General features: G+C 42.8%; 1 protein-coding gene and 1 long non-coding RNA gene across 2 annotated transcripts in view; one reads left to right on the top strand and one right to left on the bottom strand.

Moving 5' to 3' along the window:
• LOC139434889 (rab9 effector protein with kelch motifs) overlaps window positions 1-19,751 on the bottom strand; it is a 147,265-nt gene that overhangs the window by 41,440 nt on the left and 86,074 nt on the right. The window contains 1 exon segment of the mRNA XM_071204932.1: window positions 13,949-14,039. Within this exon segment, the coding sequence (XP_071061033.1) occupies window positions 13,949-14,039 (91 nt within the window).
• On the top strand, window positions 7,658-12,012 carry LOC117455955 (uncharacterized). Its single transcript, XR_004553214.2, has 3 exons — window positions 7,658-7,794; window positions 9,113-9,169; window positions 11,915-12,012. It is a non-coding gene; the product is annotated as an uncharacterized lncRNA (long non-coding RNA).

Below are 19,751 nucleotides of genomic sequence, written 5' to 3' on the forward strand. Positions count from 1 at the left end.
ACCCTCAAGCTCTTTGATTGGTTAACCTCCAACTGCATTCCATATGAAAAAAAACGTTTCGTAAAAGAGAAAATCATACTTTATTCAGCAGTGCTTGCTTTACTCTTTGAAAGTCATCACATGAATGCATTGTAATAAATGGTTTGGCTGCATTAAATATTACACATCTGTCGTAGTTCTTTATTTATCTACAGAGATCGGGAATCAGAATAGACCGGAAACTATTCTTTTACCGTTCTGTTTTAATTTCACAATAAAGTTAGTAGTAATATTTTGTTTTGATATTATTGTTTTTATTAACTACTAGACGACTGGGTCATGTTAAGACCATCTTTTTTTGGTTGTTATGGGTTTTTTCCATCGCTTTTGTGTTACAAATATCAAAACAATAACAAAATAATATTCGTCGTAAACTAAACCGGAAACAGCAGTATATTTTATTTTGTTAACACTGTAAACTTGACAGCCTTTTAACCTATGCTTTTAACCCAAACCACCTACTGGTTAAAGCACGTTATTACACGTTTAGAGTAATTGCAATGCAGGAAGATTGTGTTGCTTTTTAATGACTGTTTAAAATGCCTTTTTCTTAATGTCTTTCATTTTTGTAACGCACTTTTGAATGTGTTATATTTTATGAAAACATTTAAATATTAAGAGTACATACAAAATAGTGGGAAAGTAGAAGGTAAATTATATAAATATAGAATAGAAAATATCAAGAAGATACTCAAATGATATATAGAGTAAAACAGTTTAGTGCCTGATAGGAGGATGTGCTAACTAATAAGGCTTTATTTAAAGAAATGTGCAGAATACGACAGTGTAATGGTGGAAGTATACACACATTGATAGATGTCTTGTAATGCACTGTTGAGGAACCTGTGACCCAAGTTTGTCATTCATTGCATAACTACACTGTTGTGTCTATGATATGTCAATAAACCTTAGAAGATCTTGAAATGGATGTGCAAAATAGCAATTATATACAGTCTTTAATGAACTATTAGAGAATAACGAGTAATGAATATGCTTTAAACGGATCTGCAGATAAATATTTAGTCTTCTCAAGCACCAACTATCAAATATCTCGCCTGATTGTTGGCACTTGACAATCACCTTCACTGAATTTCACTCAGGTGTAACTAAAGTCTGATTTAAGGGTTGTTTATATTTCACATCATTAATCCAAATCTGTAAAGTAACTAAAATAAATGTAGTGGAGTAAAAATACCAGGTTAACCTTAAAGAAAGCCCTCAGGATTATAAAAGACCCCATCACCCCAGCCACAAACGGTTCTGTCTGCTGCAGTCTGGCAGGCGGTACCGCAGCATCCGGACTAAAACCACCAGACTCAGAGACAGCTTCATCCCACAGGCTATACGATTATTAAACACCTGAATTTAGAAATAACATTCATCTGGCTGCTACTATTATTTATCTAATATATCATATTCCAATCACTTGTATATAGACTCTTATTGCACTATTTCACTATTTTTTCTGTGTATCTGTTTTATTGCGTAGCACTGTTGGAGGAGCCTGTGACCTAAGGGGGGGAGGGGGGTAGGACACGTTCGATTCCTGTTTTGAATAGTGTGCCGTCGATGGGTTTCATTCCATTTCAAAGTCCTTTTGGACGCTCTGTGTGTAAACGTCGCGCATCCAATCACAGAGGTTGAGGACTGATCACGGGTTTGTCAAGCTAAGCACATGGTGTAGTCCCAAACGATAGCTGAGGATTCTGGGTAGTGTAGTGTCTTCGGCCATCCTAAAACTCCGAAAAAATATTTGTTTCTCCGAATCGAAGGGGGAAAATACAAAAGCATTGTACACAATTCAAACCAATCAATGTTGTGTAATTAACAAGGACAATTTGGTGTTTTTTAGTCGATGAGTAGTGCAGATATCACTGTAAAATCAATCGACAGTAAGGAGAATAGGCTACTTACTTCCGGGTCTAAAATTCTCCGTTATCCAATGGGAATGGACGCTCGTAATACAATACAGGGGACATGATCATTATCTTTTAAATAACGTTAACTGAAGGGAACAATCTGAAGCTCTGGCCTTCCTTAAAAACTAACTAATTTAATAAAAATCACAGTTGCATTACACACAATGCACTGTTTTTTGAGAACACAAATTCGTAACTAATGTAATTTTTACATTCTGACGAAAAATAAAATTATTATGAATACAAATAAAATAAAAGAAGCCTCCCGTGAGTTACTACAAGCTTATAGTAGATTTTAAAAACGTTGTATAGAATAAAAGCTCACTGCGGGACGTTGTAGAAATGCGTGTGTGCACCACGACAAAGGAGCCTCATTCACTTTACATTGGGGTTGTTTGCGTGGTGCACACACGTAAATGTAACACAGTTCGTGACTCCACCACGCATTGTGGTGTTAAGAAGTCGTGGTGGAGTCACGCATTCTGGTGAGATCAGGTTGGTTTAACGTACACACATTTTATCATGCAGCCTACCACACAAATGTCACATGTTTATCTCTCTGAAAGCGATACTTGTATATGTTTAAACGTCGACATCTTTAGGAGTAGTTAACTAACAACGGTTAACTGTTTGCATAACCTGAGGCCTTCTCTGAACTTCCTCTAACCTTGGTGTCAGCTCATTTCAAATGAATACATCTATTGATAATTCAGAACGACCATTGTCTCTCTAACTGTGTGTGACCCAACTCAGTAACACACATCTATGGAATACCATGTGATCTTTAATGAATATCAGAAATACGCTGTATTACACATTCTGCTATAACACCACCACTCATCCCCTGAGCGTGTACGCGCCTCATGATGAGAGCCGGAGTGAAATGCAGCGTGTAGTGAGACCCATCCTTGATCTGTCAGTATTCCACATGCTGACGATCAAACAGGTGCTGGAATGTGTTAGAAGCCACGTCTCATCTCCTCTGTCCTGTGTGCGCGCTGTCCTGCTATGTGGCGCGCACGGCTGCTTTGCTCCGTTCCCAGCGCCTGTTTGTGCACTACAGAGAGCGTTCGATCGGGCACAACGGCTGTCACACCGGCTGTGTGAGGCTGTGTCGCAGGCATATGTCTCCTCTGGGGTGGAACCCCCGGAGAACATCAATGCGCACTCCACCAGAGGAATTTCCTCCTCCACGGCTTTGCACGGAGGAATGTCAGTGGAAGACATTTGCACTGCTGCATCTTGGTCTTCCCCCAGTTAATTTATTCATTTATATTTGAGGGATGTCTCCCTTTCCTCTCTGACACACCCTGTACTGGGTGTCCTGTAGTGTGTAACGTCAGGGATCCAGCTGTGCGCTCTACTGCCTGTCTTCACGCAGAGAGCTGCTCTTGTCCCCCTCTTTTTGTCACTGGGCAAAGTATGACCTTCCTCTCTACTTCTTCACAGCGGCAGGTTTGTATTGTTCCCAGCCTTCGTCCCCTCATGGAAAATATTCATGTTATGCTATATTCCAGGGACTGGGATGCGCCATTACGCATGGCGCAAAAGGAAGGGTTGTTATCTAAGCAGGTGTGTCTGTGCTTCTCATTTCATTTCAAACCTTTATTTATACAGATAAAATCCCATTGAGATCATTGATCTCTTTTCCAAGGGAGACCTGCTCAAGTAGTTCCACATGAAACATAAAAGCATAAACAGAACAACAAAAGGACATCATCCAGCATCATTTACATAATTATCCACATAAACAGGTACCAACAGCTTCTGATTGAGTAGCATCCAACCGAGCTTTAAAAACATTTAGTGGCACCAGATTGTTCAGTTTCCATTTAATTTGCAGACTATTCAGACTATTCTTCTAGTGCTTCAGTGGGGCGCAGACTACATCATGCTTCGCCCTTAACCCAATAGCGATAGCCTTAGAGGGCGAAGCCTATACGAAATAGAACTGAAGTTACCTACTGTAACTCCAGCTTCTATGAGTATTGACGTAGCCCTCTAAGCGCTGGGCCCCACTGGCTCCACGAATAGCTGAAGAAAAGTAGTTTGTGTGGGAGCAGATTGTCGGGCCTCCTTCCTATTTATACCGGAAGGGAGCCCGCGGGTGGGCGTGGACTACAAGTGTTTCAGTGCTGCGCGGGTGCACAGGGGATTACCCGATAGCGATAGCCTTAGAGGGCTACGCCAATACTCATAGAAGCTGGAGTTACAGTAGGTAACTTCAGATCTCTCGCTAGAATCTCCCACCATCCAACCAACAACAACAACAACAACGTCAAGCCTTTGCGCTCTGAAACTACGGGCGGCCGAGGACAAATACACATGCGTTAATCGCACTTTAAAATAATTAGTGGCGTTAAAACAATATTGCGTTATTAACGCGTTAACTTGACAGTCCTAATTATTATATATAATATGTAGGTATATAATATTTTTTGATCTCTTAATCTATGCTTTGTGTCCTTCCCTTCACACAGGTACACCCACAGGGCCCCATTCTGACGGCCATTTTGGCTGCACTGGTTAGCTGTTAGAGCAGTGGCGTAGCCACCATAGGGCCAGGGTGGGGCCAGGCTCACCCAGTTTACTCATTGGCCCACCCTGATAAAGCTTCGGTGTAATTTTTTATTTTTTTATTATTATTATAAAAAAATGTATTCACCCATTGAGAATATCCAAGCATTCAAAGTGAAATTCAAGTGAACACATATCGAGTTGAATTAATGTTGTATGTGTTTTATCCTCTGAACCGAACTCATTTACGGTAAAAACTGGTTGTTGGTTCCGGCGCGCGCCATAGTAACGTGAGAGAGGCAGAGAGCTGCCTGCAAATGATGGCTCAAAGTTCACGAATGAACTTTGGTTTTTAAAAAAAAGCCAGACTCCAAGAAGAGCCCCCACTGCCCTCATCTAGCAGCGATCCAGGGCCAGACTAGTCCGGAGACTGTTACGTCCTCTTGCTCCACGGCGCTAGCAGTGCTCCCGGTCATCAGCATGAAGCAGGTGTAGGCCTTCTTCTTCTTCTTTCGTATAACGTTATATGTCCAACTCGGTGTCGTGTAGCCATGCCCGCATCTCTGGTCCTAGGTCGAAGAGGCTGGCTTCCGAGGGTGGTCTATATAAGGGGCAGATGGTGATTATATGGACAGCGGTCTGCTCAGGGTCACCGCACTCGCATGCCGCACTGTCCGCCAAGCCCCACGTCTTCATCGTGGTTTTAAAGCGACCGAACCCAGTTCGTAGACGGTTTAGAGTGGTCCACTGCCGGCGCGGTAGGTCGTCTCCTCCAATGGTGCCATCTCCTGGGTCCCAGATGTAACGGTGGATTCGGGAGGGCCCGGCTGACACCCACTCCTGCTTCCAAGCTGCTGCCAACCATGCATCTCTGGAGATGTCCTCAGAGGTGGAGTTGAGCATCTCTTGAGCTGCTATGTTGTAGGGGTGGCGGGACTTGAGTCTGTTTGGAGGTGCTGGAGTTATTGTGGTGTGGTGCAGGATGTGCCAGTCATACTTTTGTGCCTTCCTGGCCAGGGCGAGGGTGGCAGCCTCCCGTCGGAGGCCGGCCGGTGCTATTCCCGCAATGACTGGCAAGAGGGACACAGGGGTAGGCTTTAAGCATCCAGTTATTATTCTGAGGGAGGTATTGATAGCCACGTCGACCTTTTTCGCATGAGGGCTTCTGCTCCAGACTGGGGCGCAGTATTCGGCTGCAGAGAAGACCAGGGCTTGAGTGGATATTCGCAGCGTCTTAGCGGAGGCTCCCCAGGTTGTTCCAGCGAGGCGGCGGATCAGCGCGACCCTGGATGTCACCTTGGCCTTGACTTCTTCCAGGTGTTTATTAAAGGACAATGTCCGATCCAGACGCACTCCAAGATACTTCGGGGCTTGCTGGACCTCCAGACATTTGTTGTCAACGCGCACCTCAAGTTCCCTCTTGGCTTCTCTGGTGCTAAGGTGGTATGCCGCTGCGACTGTTTTCCCGACGCTGAGCTGTAGGCGCCACCTTCGGAGGTATGCTACTAGTGTGCCCATGTCTTCGTTAAGACCCTCTTCCATCGCCTTCCACGTTGGTCGGCTCAGCATGATGGCAAGATCGTCTGCGTAGCCATACTTTCTGGATGTTGTATCAGGTAGGTCGTGGATGTAAATATTGAACAGCATCGGCGAGAGAACAGACCCCTGCGGTACCCCGTTCTTCAGTCTTCTGAGCCTACTGCACTGGCCATTGCTGGTCTGGAGGATAAAGCTACGGTTGGAAAGAGTCTCCATGATGAACTTCACCATGTGGCGGTCCGGTATTGTCCTCAGCAGCTTCAGGTGGAGTCCCCGGAGCCACACAGTGTCATATGCAGCAGTCAGATCCAAATACACTACCCCAGCTTTCTCATTGGCCTGGAAGCTGTCCTCGATGTCCTGGCAGAGTAGTGTTACCTGGTCTGCTGTTGATCTTCCACGACGGAAACCAGCTTGTTCCCGTGGGAGCTGGGAGTCCACCACTGGCTCGATGCGCCTATGGATCATCCTCTCCAAGATCTTAAATGGGACACAGAGCAATGAGATTGGTCTGTATGACTTGGGGTCTTCTGCAGATTTATTTGGCTTTGGCAGAGCTATGACAGAGGCACGGCGCCAAGTCTTTGGGAGCTTTAATCTCTGGTAGCATGATGTGTAGAAAGCACAGAGCCAGCCAGATGTTGTTGAGCTCTGGTGGATGACGAACTCCGGGTGGATGTTGTCACGGCCAGGTGTAGGCCTACCCGCTGGTCTGTCTGCAATTGGTGAACCGCCTTCACAGCCACAATTCAAGAAGTTCCCTTACACTCTAAATCATGGGAAAGCAAGGTGCTTCTCATCAAGGTGGTATGGAGATTTTCCCTGGGTGGAATACAGCGCAAGCACTTTTCTGCAACATGTGCAGACATTTCCCCAGCCCAGGAGCTGAAGGTGCATTTACGATGGATATGTAGACTGGAAGCACAGCGTAACTCGTTGGAGAGACATAAAAAAGGTGAGGACCACTGCAAGTCCATGAGCAGGTTTGAATGCTACAACCTATTGTTGCTGTTAGTGCAATACAAGAGTAAATAACCCAATTTGTGTTCTGTGAAACTGAAAAGGTTATTACATTGTTTTTGTTACTTTCATTGCAGTTGTAAATATGTCTTAAATGTCATTTAGGTTAACTTCCTGTGTTATTTAGATGCTTTTATTTGAAGGCGAGTTTACGCTGTTGACAGGAAGTTGTTGTTGCTATGGAAACAACGTGACAGAGAAAAGGAGCGGAGATTAATCTACATATAAAGACCCCCCAAAGAGGCACAAAGTTGGTATTAACTATAATATACAAATGTGGGTTTTGTCCTAATTCGTTTATATGCTGTTTTGTAGCTTTGCTGTCTATTTACAGTTAACATTTGGTAGTATGCCAAAGTGATTCTAATACGAATGGAGCCTAAATATATTTGTTATTTTTGTGTCTGTATAGCTCTTACGTTGATATTGGAGATTTCTAGGGGGTGGCTACTTGGGCTCATGTTTCACTTAATAATAAAAAAAAATTAAAAAAAATGTTGAAAATGTTTCGGGAGTAATGTGCAGTACCGGAGTCCACCAGAGAGGCCGCCGCTGCGGGACAGTAGCCTGCGTACTGCGTAGCCTTCCCTGCCCTGAAGAAGAATGGATCCTTCCTAGTGCCTGACTAGTTTTAAGCTAATAGCCATGATGGATATTAGAAAGTTCTTCTCATCGAAGCAGGCACCACAAGCTGCAGCAGCAGCAGTATCAACAGCTGACAACAATGTCACCAGCAGTGAAGAAATAGATGATGTTTCGGGTTTGTGAATCTTATTTTAAATGTTACTTTGCTGGTTTTCTAACGTTAAAGTGAATAACAGGCTAATGGTGATATCTGCACTCTGGCTGACTGAGTAACAAGTGAAAAAGAGTGATGTAACGTTGATGTTATAGCTAGTACACATGGAGTAACTGTACTGTATACAGGCCAACAATACATTTAATATATCATCTAGGGGTGTAACGGTTCACAGAAGTCACGGTTCGTTCGTACCTCGGTTTGGGGGTCACGGTTCGGTACGGGTTCGGAACAACAAGGAAAAGCAAAAAAAAGTCCCAAATGCATAATTCCAGGTTTGTTGTTATTTATTTTTGAACAGTTTCAGTTTAAAATAAGGAACTCTGACATTTTGAATAATTAACTGTATTAAACAGTTAAAAACAAACCACAAACAGTAGCTACCACAAACACTCAGATGGCCATATTATCTTAATAACATAATGGCTGATGTCAAACAAAAAGGTTTCATCAAGCTGTAAAACTAAAAAGAATGTCTTGAAAATATTACATCATAAATAATAAGCCAAAAGCTTCCGTTATTTATTTTGGTTTCACTGCTTTTCTATTGGCTTCTTAAAAACAGCGGGGATAAGCTGTTGAACTGCTGTTGTCTTTTGCTGGGCTCCGGTGATTGGCAAATCTGGGTGATGCCTTCTGATATGATTTAGCATGTTTGGCGTGTGTTCTATTAGCATACCGCACCGCTGTCTAACAACACTGACTACACTTAATCGTTATTGTAGTCCACAGGGAACCCGAAATGTTCCCACACAGCTGATTTAAAAGAAGCAGGTGGTTCTTCTTGCTCCTGTGTGTTATCTGAAATCGCCATACTAACTTTTCTTCTTCTTATATTTTGTTCGTTTTGTTGTGTTTTGTTCTTGTTCTTCATTTGTTGTTTAAGGGCGGCTGGCAAACAGCTTTTAGGCGCAATACCGCCCCCTGGATTATATATAGTGTAGTGGATGCTGCCCTGAATGACAGACTTTTTTCCCACTTGTAAAAAAAAGGCGTATTCGCCGTGTGACTGCATGTGCCGAACCGTGACGTCCGAACCGTGACGGTACGAATACGGATACCGTTACACCCCTAATATCATCACATAACACTTAGCAGGACTGTCAATATAAGTGGTGAGCACAGTCTGCCCTGATATACATAACATAACTAGCCTCAGCCCATCAATTATGTAGTTCTATACAAATACATGATGGTGACTGACGTGTGTGTGTGTGTGTGTGTGTGTGTGTGTGTGTGTGTGTGTGTGTGTGTGTTTACCGTCTATTTTACAATATAGGTCAGTTGTTATCCAATAGAGCTGCACCAGCCAGTCCACCAAGAAAATATGTTTCAGGTTTGTGAATCTACACGTGTAATGTTCTTTTATTTTTAAGACCTACTCTATATGAAAAGTGTCATGACATAACTTTTGTTGTGAATTTTAGCTATATAAATATAATTGACTTGACTTAGTTGTGGTTGGTGAGGGGATGGTTAGCTAATTTCAGTTGATTTGACTGTGAGGACTTTGTTTTTGTCACGCAGATGAGTCAGCTACATGTAGGGAAGAGCAGCAAGGGACAGCAGGTGGATTGTCTACTAGACATTTAGGGACAAAATAAAGTGGCCCTAAGCAGGTGTGCCTCCCCCAGTACCCCTTCAGCCAATTTGGTACTCAGCAGAGAGCCTTTAATAAGAGCTGGTTCGAGCAATGTAAATGGCTGGAGTACTCTATAGCCAGAAACGCTGCATTTTGCTTTACGTGTCAGCAGTTTGGAAGGCAGAATATTCGCACAGATAAAGATGCTCTCCTCAGTAGCTCCGGATTTTCAAACTGGAAAAGGGCTTTGGATTCCTTCCGTGAGCATGAAAACACTGACCTCCACAAGTCAAGCATGACATGTTGGCAGAGCTGTAAATGCACAGGAACTCATGGGGATGTGGTTGAGCAGCTGCATACAGCAAGCGCAGAAGAAATATCAGAGAGGCGCGGCCTTCAGCGCATTGTGGGTGTAACCACGTTTCTAGGGAAGCAAGGCATCCCATTCCGTGGGCATGATGAGCAGGAGGATAGCCGGAATCCAGGCAACTTCCTAGAATGCATGAAACTCCTCAAATAATTGGATCCATTTCTCCAAAAATATACACCTCCTAAAAATGCCACCTACTTCTCCCATTCGTCCCAAAATGCAATGATTACCTGCATTGCACAAGAAATTAGTGAAAATGTCACAAAACAAATGAGATCTTCCAAAATGTACTCAGTGATGGCAGATGAAGGCAGGGATCACCACACAGAGCAGCTGGCAGTCTGTGTTCACTATGTCACAATGGAAGGTACCCCAAGAGAGGCTTTTCTTGGGGTACACAAGTTAGATACATTTGATGCAAAGTCCATTGCAGATGGAATAGAGGCGGTGCTGCAGTCTCACAACCTAGGGGACCTCATGTGTGTTGCACACACTTATGATGGAGCAGCAGTGATGAGCGGAGCAGTGGGGGGTGTCCAGGCCCGCTTCAGAGAGCGACACCCTGAAGCAGTGTTTGTACACTGTTATGCACACGAGCTCAACCTTGTCCTGTGCCACACATGCAAAGCCATCGACCTTCTTGAGAGTATGTACACATTTTTCAGCAAATCCCTGGTCAATCATAACAAGTTCATAGAAATCCAGAACCAACTTGGATTAAAGCCATCTGAACGTGTGCAGCTCTCCACAACACGATGGGCAAGCATGTCTCGGGACCATGAAGACAGCCCAAGGGATCCGGTCAAATCTCTGCAAGCCGAAGACGATCTACATGCTGGTGATGTTTTCCAAACTCCTCGGCATAACTGAAGGGCTTCACCGGTACCTGCAGGGGGAACGTTTGGACTTGGGCAGAGCAGCGCAGTGCAAGACGGCAATCCTTGAAACCTTGAGAGATCTCCGCACAGAGCCTGGGGCTGAAGATGTTTTCAAGAGCACCATGACCATATGTGAGGAACGTCACATCCAGCTCCCTGTTGGCCCCAGGCAGAAACAAAAAAGATTGGATGGTTTTGTGGTGGAGTCAGCCTGTGGGGCAACCTCCAATCCGACCACCCCAGGTGATTTCAGAGGTCAGCTTTATTATCCGTGCCTGGACAGGATGATACAGGAGCTCACCCATCGGTGTTCCGATGTGGGAGAAGAGCTTATGTCAGGCATTCAAGCCTGCAACTCAACCACAGCAACCTTTCTCGCCGAAGATGCTCTCAAAAGCCTTGCTAGCCACTATAAAATCCAACTGAAGTCAGAAGAACTCCTGGTGGCTAAACATTTCTTCAAGAGAAGGCTGGAGAAAGAGAAAGTCCCTGACATAGCCACTGTGTTCCAGATTATTGACAGTGACATGTTTCCCACCCTGAAGGCTGTCCTCCAAGTTGCCCTGACAATTCCGGTAAGCAGCTGCAGCTGTGAACGCTCCTTCAGCGCCTTACGCCGTCTGCACACATGGTTAAGGAGCACTATGGGCCAAGAGAGGCTCAATGACCTGGCCATCATGTCTATTGAAAAGGACTTCCTGGATGCCATAACCCCTGACAACATTATTGACAGATTTGCTCAATTAAAGCCACGTCGGCACATTCTTTGCCACCACAACAAGAAAAGTAGAAAAAAAGATGGGGATGGGGGGGTGGGAAAGAGGGGTGGGGGGGATAGCAGTTGGAAAGGAGTGCAAAGAAGAAATTGAACATATAGGCCAGGGAAGGAATGGATACTGAAGAAGAAAGGAGAAAAGGAGTGGAATGGATATCATGTTGATGTTAAATAGTTAACATTTAATGAAGAAGAGAAAGTCTGTATAAGGACTGAGGAAGAGAGAACAAAGTGAGGAAAATAATGCAGGAGAGAATTGGAAATGAGTCATAAAACTTGTGCAGAAAGCAGAGGAAGAGACGATAGATGAAAACAGGATTAGAAGAAGGGAGTGAAGAACAGAGCAGTACAAGACAGCAGAGGCGCCAGTCAGGATCACATTGTAAGAGAATAAGATGCATTTTATTTGATTGTTTTACATATTAATGATATGGTCAATCTTAATACCCCTTTTGTTTTATATTTTCTTCTTTCAGTGGATGTGAGGCATGTTTCCTGGATCAGTGATCTGAAGTGACTTCAACCAGCTGCTGACTGTATTTGAGCGTGTTAAGGCATTAGTTTGCTTCATTAAAGGGTGTTAATGAATAAGTGTTCTCCAGTGTCTTTTGTCCGCTTTAAGGTATTATTAAGGTAGATTTAATTTCGCTCTCAAAGTGCACCAGATTGATGCTTTTAACTTCAATATTTAAAAAAAAAATCTTCCCGGGGGAGTTTGCCCCCGGACCCCCCTAGAGGAGGTGAGGACCCCCCTAAATGTTCGGTCTCCCCGCTCAACAACTCCTGGGCTAAACCCAGGATTTCCTACAATCCTAAATCCGCTCCTGATCATCAGTCAAGTCGTCGACCATTACATTAGTACAGAGCTGATCCCAGATCAGATGCACGCTGAAGGCTCTTTGAGCAGCTTTTCTCTCACTGATTGTGCTGTTATGTTAAATGTTTGTTGTTTGTGTTTCATGTATTTTTCTCTGGATATTTGTCTGTTGATGTTGGACATGGAGCTGCAGTGACGCAAGTCAAATTTCAGACTTGATCTGACAAATAAAGTAATATCGTTTCGTATCGTATTATTCGGAGGGAAATGCTACAACGATGCTTGGCAATGGGCATTATTATATGTTATTATTATAGGCCAGGCCAACTTAAAGTCATTTTTCCCCCTGGAAAAAGCTGGCCTACCCTATTTGATACAGGCCCGCCCTAAAGTACATTTCTGCCTACGCTACTGTGTTAGAGGCTGGTGACAGCAGAGGGTGAAGTGAATAGTCCAAAAAACTATTTTTATGAAAAGATAAGAGTCTCTGGTACATATAAATGACATTTTTGGGTGATTGGACTCTTTAGTTTAAAAATGACAGAAAAGCATAAACATACCTTTTGCATTTTAAATGTCCTATTCCATTTCCGCCTATGATTTATGTGTGTTAATATTGTTAGAGAATTATTCTGTCTTACTCCGAAGATATTTAACTGTTGACGTTTATGACCAACCCTGACTCTGTTATCTCCTTTAAGGAATGTGCTGCTGCACTTATATGTGGATATTCTCAGTTTTATGACCGGTCAACTCTCGGTCACAAATGGTTTATGGGTGAGAACGCTGGCTTCGAGGCCATTAAGGGCCAGACGCAAGTGGTTCAGTGGGCCCAGCTGTTTAGATGATCTCCCCCAATATGTTGATTAACTCTCTGTAAACTAGTTAAAAGGTCTATCGAGAGAGAGAGGGAGGGAGGCTGGGCAGAATTGATGTGGCAACCCACCCGGGCAGTCAGAACCTCTGGCTGCTGTGACTTGTGATATGAATTCTCCGGCCGATACTTGTAATAAACCACCAGTGTTTGACATCAAAGCTCCAACTCTCCTTGTGTCTCTCTGAGTCCTGACTCTCCATTGCTGCAGAAGTTTCCCTTACAAATATTACAAAGATGGTAAAAGGTATTAATATAATCTTTGCTTTAATGTATGCCTTACCTCTGAACATTTAGGCCACATTTGGTGACATCCTGATCATTATTTCCAGAGATACATGGGATAAGGCCAACACGGCCCCCTTCAGAGGAGCCTAGATTGTCACTATTTTGGGTTATGGGAAAGTTCCAAACATTAACCAAAAATAATAATTTTGCAGTAAAATATTTGTATACAACCATCCGTTTCATAAACTAGACATTAAAGTAATGAAAAAACATGGTTGTGCTATGTTCTACCTCAGGTAGGGGTATCTCGATAACTAAAGCCTTTTGGGGGGTTTGTTCCTCTACTATAGCTGGTCTTTGCTTCAACATTTTATCCACTTGTCAACCTTTACAATACCACTGACACCACTAAGCACACAGATGATGTGGTTTCATAGAAGAACATCTTTATAATTATAATCAACAAACATCATTTTAAAAAATCATAATGCCTATCACACTAACGAATAAAACACATCAAATACAGATGAATAAAATAGAAATGCTAGTACATTTGTTGAAACACTTTCATTGAGCCCAGGTGTGCATTACCTGTGCATTAGCTGTTGTGTTCGAGGACTGATGAACCAGAGCGGACTCGCTCAGCTCGTAGCGAACGTTGGGGATCTTTGTTGGAGTGAAGCTGTTAACGGTAAAAACCAAAGTGTGGAAACTGTATGGGCATAGATATGTCTCATAATTATTTGTGTGAACATATAAATTATTTGTGTGTAAATATGTGATTTGTAAATGTAAAACACCACAAATGCATTTCAAAGATTTGCAAACTCACAAATAAATGTGCAAATGTAAAACGAATCTGCAAATAAGCTAAATATTTTTACAAATAAAAAAAGATCTTTGAATGTCTCTTTAACATTTACAACTTCCAATCAGGCATTTGTGAATCCATTTTGTATTTGTCGACCAAAAATATGCTCGTGGATCTCAAATCTCTGCTCGTGGATCTCAAATCTCTGCTCGTGGATCTCAAATCTCTGCTCGTGGATCTCAAATCTCTGCTCGTGGATCGTCTTTTTACACACACAGAGTTTTGAGACAAACTTTCCGCCGGTCTCGGCTAAAATCTACTCGTGTCACTCGGTTATTTTCTGAAACCACGTTGGCCTGCTGATGACGACATTTCCGCATGGTTTTCAAAGTAAGAGCATGATGGTTTGTTTAATACGCTGTTTTTTTAATGAACGTTCTGATGCATTCTTTATCACCATCATCATCATGTTATAGTGATACAGTTAGTTTGTGTTTATTGGTTCAACTTTCTTCATTGTTTGTTGTGTATTCAGTCAAGCGGGTCAAAGTTACAAAGCACTTCACATCTTATTAATCGGCCTAGTTTTACCTTACCAGTGCAGTGGTAAGCTAATTCGTAGAAAAGCACCGTATTTAGGTCAGCCTTCATAGTAAGGCTACATTAAATGTTATAATATTCATCGTGTCCTTTCTACTGTATATGCATATATTCCTGTCTATTGCTTTCATTTGTATTTAATGTTATTATGTTTATACTTGTTTCCACACATTTCACAATTTGGGATGAAAGTAGTATCTATCTATCTATCTATCTATCTATCTATCTATCTATCTATCTCTCTATCTATCCATCTATCTCTCTATCTATCCATCTATCTATCCGCCTACTTATCTATCTACCTACTTGCCTGCCTGCCGTTTCATAGAGGTTGCTCAAACATGTAGGGTTTCCCATTAATGTAGCTATGGGCTACAGTGGAATTTTCTACTGCAACACTCCCCACACGCACATACAGTACACCCGCAACTGTTACAATGAAGGCTCGATAATCAGCTCACAGCATATAGAAAGGATAAAGTGCTATTTTTTATAAGAAGATTTTTTTATTTATTATTGAAGTTAAATGCATCAATCTGGTGCACTTTGAGAACAACACCCATGAAACAGAACTTTAAACAGATGTACATTTTCTTTATGGATATTTTACTACTCACTCCCCTTTTAAACTGTATTCTTATTTTACTGTCATAGGCTATAGTATTTCATACCTGTTTTTCATGTATTCTCTTATTGTTCTATAGCCTAACTCAGGGCTCTCAAGTCTCAAGTCTTAGACATTCTGCCCTATACTTTATAGACCGGTAAGGGTTTCAACATTTTCCAGGATTTCAATACTTTGATTGATTACATTAATCAGTTCTTTACACATGGTGCTCTTTTTAGATTTCAGGAACTACTACCTTTCCATGGGCCGGAGGAACAGGACAAGGTCAGTGTGCGAAAAAGTAGTATTTACAATATCGGACAAGTAGATCTTTCAATTGACTTGTCCGGCGGACAAGTGACGTTTTTCGACCTGATTTATTGACAAATTATTGATACATTCAGTTTACAAAAGGCAGAACTCATTCGCAAATTGTACGTGTCCGCCATTGTTCGTTTAGAAGTGTTAGTTTCGGTTCTGCTTGTCGATTCCTAAGGAAATGCATCTCGCCGCTTTCTGTACAGTTAGACGGGGGCGGAGCAGGGCGGGAAGTGTAGCACAGTGGCAGGCTTGGGAAGCAACACTCGGTTCCGAGTAGGAACAAATAACAATTTTTCCGGTACCGGGATTAATAAGAGTTGTGAGGACAGGAGGCGAGGCCGAGCCCCGCGGACTGCAGCTCTCTCTATGCTCTGTATCAGCTGATCGCTGCACGGTGCAGCTCAGCGTCTCTCTCTTTCTACACACAGCGGATCCGCTGCCCGTTTAACAGCCTTATCTTTGTCAAACTTTCTTATGTTCTTTCTCTAACACGTAATGAAGGTTATTAAGCGTTTTAACTCCTGTGTTGTTAATATTAACCACCATTTCCTTTATGAAGTGAAGCAGCCTCCCTGTCTGTCCTCGCGCTGTCCTCACATCCCCGGACCCCCAGACTCGGAGGAGCAGGATGTCAGTATTGTTTATGAAGCAGGGTAAAGAAAGTACATTATGGAAATGAAAATACTATTTCTTTACTTTTACAAACAGTGAGCTGCTGCAGCATGTGTATTGCAGGACGTGTGTAAGAGTGCAAGCGTCTTTGCGTTGTAGAAAAGCGCTAGGCCTATAGGCTATAAATATAATGTATTATTATTATTAGGTTATGTCCTATGTGTTGGACATGTGTGGTTGGACTCTGTCTCACAGGCAGTGTAACATCAGAGGAGACTGGGCCAATTGTACATTCTCAAACTGCACCACTTAGAACTAACTAAACAATGCAGAGATTATTTTTATATAATTGTATTCAATAACCGTAAGAAATTAAACAGTATGTGATTTGTAAATAGGAATACAGATTTGACTTAATGTTTTCATAAATATATTTTTCTCCCAGTTTGTCATGGGACTTATTTTTACCCTCTCAAAGATCCGGAACCGAAAATAACCGGAATCGAAAAGCAGAACCGGAATCGTTAAAATCCAAACGATACCCAACCCTTTGTGTGATGCAGTAAAATCTCACTTCTCACTTACGTTAGCGGTGTCATAAAAACCGTGGGAAAATGTAAAATACGATGAAGAAGATTCCAGTGGGCCCAATTTGTGTCCATTCTGGACAAGTGAAAAATGTATTCGGACAAGTACATTTCCAAACTCACTTGTCCATGGACAAGTACTCTCTAAAAACGTTTTCTCACACTGAAGGTGTGTGAGGAGTTCCTGGAATATCAGCTGATGGATATCCCCATGCCCCAAGATCCCACCACCTTTAATGTTGAGGAGTTTTGGGGGAGTATGTCCTCAATCAAGTGCAAGGTAAGAAATATTTGGCACCACATGACATACACATAATCAATTGAAATCAAAAGCAAAGCATTTGAGTAATAGAGTCTCTTGGTTCCTTTTTTTAAAGGTGACCGGTTTGAGCCAGTTTGGGAGGCTCACTAAAATAGCTCAACTTGTTCTAGTGCTCCCTCACTCTAATGCCGACGCGGAGAGGGTTGCCACCAACACCAACAACAAAAACACACACACACACACACACACACACACACACACACACACACACACACACACACACACACACACACACACACACACACACACACACACACACACACACACACACACACACCACACACACACACACACACACACACACACACACACCTTCACTAAGAATGAAATAAATATGTTTTTATTTGTATGAATTTATGTGTCATTTATCAGATAAGACCACCGTCCCCACCCAAAGCCCCGCCGCTGCCAAAATCTCACTCTGAACTCTGTTCAAAACTTGAGAGCCCTGCCTAACTAGTGTTGCACGGTGTACCGATACTTGAAAGGTACCGCGATACCCTGCCGTTAAAAACGGTACGATTCCTCCGTTTCATTAGTATCGGTACTTTAAGAATGACGAGGAAAAGTACTCCCGTGAGAAAGCGCCGTTTTAATAAGAGCTGTGTGTGTTCAGCGCTCTGCTTCCACTCCCTGCACTGCAGCCGTGCCTGCAGTCCCTCTCCTCTCAAGCACGCTCTAATGGCGCATTTCCACTGCAGCGGGTAGCCCCGTTTAAGCGTCCTGAACCGTCCTCAAGCGGCCAGGCCAGTTTTTGGTGGCATTTCCATATAGCCTACCCCTGCGAGATGGAGTTCATGACTTTATGAGCTGTTCATGAGCACTCATGAAACATTCATGAACAACTCATTATATGTTCACTTGTCATGTTCATGAACCAACATTCTTAAAATGCTCATGAACCATTTTAAAGAGCAGTTCATGAAATGTTTATGAACATTGTTCCTGTTTTGCTCATGACAGACTTTTATGAGCAATTTATGAACTTTTCATGATCCAGCCAATCACAACATTATAATTAAAACCCCAAAAAGTGTGCATGAGTATTTCATGAACTTTTCATGACTATGAGCATTTCATGAATTTTGGATGATTGTGGCAAGTTCAGAATATTTTGGAATATTCATGAGCATTTTATGAACTTTTGATGATCAGTGTGATGTTTTTAAAGACCTCTTGAATATTCATCTACTATTTGAACATTTCTTTCTTTTTTTAAACTTTTAATCTTAAAACAAAACAATAGTGAATTTGAAACTGAACATTATCTGTATTTATTTTGGTGACATTCATATCATTTTATGGTTTATCTGTACTGTTTGAGAATCAGTACGAGTAAGTAGCGCCAAGGTGGAACCTTTGGCAGGTGAGCGGTGACATCCGGGTTACCTTAGGGGGGACACTTCCGCCCCCTCCTCAGAAGCAATCCAGACGATCAACCGGATCCTGTGTATAATTATTGCTGCTCCACTTTTCTGTTTTCTACAGGTCAGTACATAATGAAAATGATCGATGTTAACTTGTGTGAATTAGATATGATGTTGGAGATGTTTAGGAGAGTGTGTCAGAAGGTTTTGAGCATGTTTGACATAGTAACGGTATTTTAAAAATACTAAACTGTCGGCAACAATAGATGCCATTTTCGCAGGCTTCAGCCGCACCTGGGTAAAGGTGACCTGAGCGAAGGCTCGCAGGCAGGTTAGCTGCTGCGCACGGGTAATATGTTTTGTTTACCTGAGTTGTTACAGCAGGATCAGTTTGTGTGTTGTGGATACTTGTGGAGTGGAGTGAGCGGAAGGAGGAACCTATTGCGGTGAGCACGTTGTAACTTCCGGTTGTTGTTGTTTTCATCTCCGGGTATCCCGTGTGCCTGTTCTGTTGCTGATAGCTTATTAACTTAAACTTAATCGATCGTTTTAAAACTCTTGATCACGGCAACTGCCTGACGTTGTAATCACACGTTACTACAGCTTAAGCACTTACAACTCTCCTTCTCTTAGCGACTGTAACTCCACAGTTGCCTACACTCTTTTCGGGTTTGCTAACGGTAGCTACTTTAGCTTGATAGCTAGCCATGGCTCTTTCCCCACCTTCTGGTGCTATTTCCTGCTCTTCCTGTCTCATGTTTGGTTACTTCCCGGCCTCCCTTACTGGTAAGGATACATGTGTTAAATGTAGTATAGTTGTTAGGTTGGAGGCGGGAATCATAGCCATAGAAGCCCGGCTCCGCATCTTAGAAAGTAACTCAGTTAAAGTAAAGCCCATGTTAGCATGTGCGGACCGGCAAAATGTAGCTCCTCTTAGCCGTCCCCCGGCAACTCCCGAGCAGCAGGGAGGCTGGGTGACTGTTCAGAAGGGGCATAACGCGAAACCCGCAGGTCCCCACCAACCCGTTCACGTATCTAACAGATATTCCCCACTCAGCGAGACACCCGCTGAGAAGCCAACTCTGGTTATTGGTAGCTCTATTATGAGACACGTGAATTTAAAGACCGAAGCCTCCACAGTCACATGCATTCCGGGGGCCAGAGCGG

Source organism: Pseudochaenichthys georgianus, chromosome 12 (genome assembly GCF_902827115.2).
Source record: "Pseudochaenichthys georgianus chromosome 12, fPseGeo1.2, whole genome shotgun sequence".
Taxonomy (NCBI): domain Eukaryota; kingdom Metazoa; phylum Chordata; class Actinopteri; order Perciformes; family Channichthyidae; genus Pseudochaenichthys; species Pseudochaenichthys georgianus.